At 66.5% G+C, this 2,475-nt stretch overlaps 1 protein-coding gene across 1 annotated transcript in view; it reads left to right on the forward strand.

Moving 5' to 3' along the window:
- CHLNCDRAFT_25568 (hypothetical protein) overlaps positions 1-2,475 on the forward strand; it is a gene marked incomplete at both ends in the record, with an annotated part of 2,865 nt that extends 390 nt beyond the window's left edge. Inside the window, 9 exons of the mRNA XM_005845731.1 lie at positions 173-262; positions 557-681; positions 810-924; positions 1,219-1,346; positions 1,489-1,577; positions 1,738-1,833; positions 1,986-2,093; positions 2,275-2,332; positions 2,427-2,475. Of these exons, the coding sequence (XP_005845793.1) occupies positions 173-262; positions 557-681; positions 810-924; positions 1,219-1,346; positions 1,489-1,577; positions 1,738-1,833; positions 1,986-2,093; positions 2,275-2,332; positions 2,427-2,475 (858 nt within the window). The remainder of the gene's footprint in view (positions 1-172; positions 263-556; positions 682-809; positions 925-1,218; positions 1,347-1,488; positions 1,578-1,737; positions 1,834-1,985; positions 2,094-2,274; positions 2,333-2,426) is intronic.

The following is a 2,475-nucleotide window of genomic DNA, read 5'->3' on the forward strand; positions in this document are numbered from 1 at the left end:
CTGTCATGCGTCGCCCAGCTGCCGTGCGAGGCGTCGGCCCTCCTCGCAGCTCCCCCTTCCCCTGCTGGCATCCTTGCCTCTGCCACCACCGCCACTCTCACTCTCTCTCTCTCGCTCTCACACACACACACACACACACACACACACACACGCACCTGCCCTCTGCCCGCAGCCCAACCCCAACTCCATCATCCAAAACGACGAGGCGCGCGGCACCAACCATCTCGACTTCTTCAAGTTTGTGGGCCGCGTGGTGGCCAAGGTGAGAGCCCGCGCGGCAGCCGGTGGGGGCAGCAGCTGGCAGCGTGGCGGCAGTGCACCGACCACGCCGCAGCTGGCCTGCTGTCCACAGCGGCGCTGCAGCAAGGCGGAGCGGCAGCAGGGCGGCTGCGAGCGCTAGGCTGCACGGGATGCCGCGCGCGCTCATCGCAACCCCGCACCTGCCGCTTCACCCCCAAAACAACGCACGATCGCGCCAGCCTGGCACCATCACCACCAGCAACAACAACAGCAACAGCTAACAACTCCATCCCCCACCCACCCGCGCTGCCCCCAGGCCCTGTACGACGGCCAGCTGGTGGACGCCCACTTCACCCGCTCCTTCTACAAGCACGTGCTGGGGCAGGCGCTGACGTACGAGGACATCGAGGCGGTGGACCCAGACTTCTACCGCACACTCAGGTGGGGGGGGCGCGGTGGGGTGGGGTGGGGTGGGGCAGGGTGGGCCACACACACACACACACACGCGCGCGCGCGCGCGCGCATGCTTGCGCCAACTCACACACTCACACACCCATGCGCTTCCTCAGGTGGATGCTGGAGAACGACATCACCGACGTGCTGGACCTGACCTTTGCCGAGGAGACCGACTACTTTGGGAGGAAGAGCGTGGTGGAGCTCAGGGCGGGGGGCAAGGACATCAAGGTGGGTGGGCTGGCTGCAGGGTGCCCAGCAGGGGTGGTGGGGGCGCCCCGCATGTCCATCAGTGGCGAGGCGCAAGGCAGGGGGGCAAGGGCTAGTGCAGGTGTGTGGGGTGCACGCCGCCACCTCCTCGCACCCGCGTGGCATCCACACGCCCACCCCAGCGCCCCGCCCTCTTGACCCCCCAAACCACCACACACAACAGACGCCCAGCCACAGATACACATCACAGGCAAACACACACAACCACACACACTCTCCCTTCCCTCCCGCCACCTGCCCCCCTCCTCCCTGCAGGTCACGAACGACAACAAGCGGGAGTACGTGAACCTGGTGGCGCGCCACCGCATGACCACCGCCATCCGCCCCCAGATCGACGCCTTCCTCAGTGGCTTCTGGGAGATGGTGCCGCGCAAGCTCATCAGGTGGGCGCCTGGGTCGGCCCTTGCTGCCAGCGCGGTCGCACACGCACCCACCCGCGACAAAAGCCACCCCACACGCCCGCCCGATGTTTTCTTAGTCTTTCTTTTCTCTTCCTTTCTTCTCTGCCCGTGCCCACCGCCGCAGCATCTTCAACGACCACGAGCTGGAGCTGCTGATCAGCGGGCTGCCGGAGATCGATGTGGACGACCTGCGGGGGAACACAGAGTACTCGGGTGGGTGGGGTGGGGTGGTGGGAGAGAGGGAGGGAGAGGCGTTGGCGGGCGTGTGCCTGTGTGCCGGGGGCGCAGGGCAACCTGGGACCCGTGCCTGCCACCACCCTTGCCAGCGCCCGCTCACCCGCATCCAACCTGGCCTTCTTGCGCACCCCTGCAGGCTTCACGGCGGCCAGCCCCGTGGTTCAGTGGTTCTGGGAGCTGGTTCGGGAGATGGACAAACAGGACCTGGCGCTGCTGGTGCAGTTTGTGACGGGTGCGTGCCGTGGCAGCAACGACGCGGCTGTGCACGGCTGCAGCTGTTTGGGCGAAAGCTTCCGCTTCGCAGCCTGGCATGCTCCTCGCAAGACGCCGCCTGGCCTGCCCCGCCCTCACGCATTCCTTTGCCCCGCCCTCTGCGTCCTACAGGCACCTCCAAGGTGCCGCTGGACGGGTTCAAGGCGCTGCAAGGGGTGCATGGCCCCCAGAAGTTCCAGATACACAAGGCCTACGGCCCCACCGAGCGCCTGCCCTCGGGTGGGTGTGGTCCTCTGCAGCTTGCCAGCCAGGCCCCACCGCTTCTGGCTGCTCCTTCAGGGCGCCACGGCAGCCAGTGCCTGCTTCACTCCTGCCATCATCATCCGGCTGCCGCATTCATTCATCTTGTCCCCCATCTTGTCCCCCCCTTGCACACTTTGTCCTGCCTGTGTGTGTGCAGCCCACACCTGCTTCAACCAGCTGGACCTGATTGAGTATGAGAGCAAGGGGCAGCTGAGGTGGGCCCGCCTGTACGGCATGCCTGTCGCGCTGTGGGCAGCAGCAGCACTGGCGGACCTCTCGTTGACCCACCCTGCTGCTGTGTGTGTGCAGGGAGCGCCTCCTCACTGCCATCCACGAGGGCTCCGAGGGCTTTGGCTTT

Source organism: Chlorella variabilis, assembly GCF_000147415.1.
Source record: "Chlorella variabilis unplaced genomic scaffold CHLNCscaffold_16, whole genome shotgun sequence".
Lineage (NCBI taxonomy): Eukaryota > Viridiplantae > Chlorophyta > Trebouxiophyceae > Chlorellales > Chlorellaceae > Chlorella > Chlorella variabilis.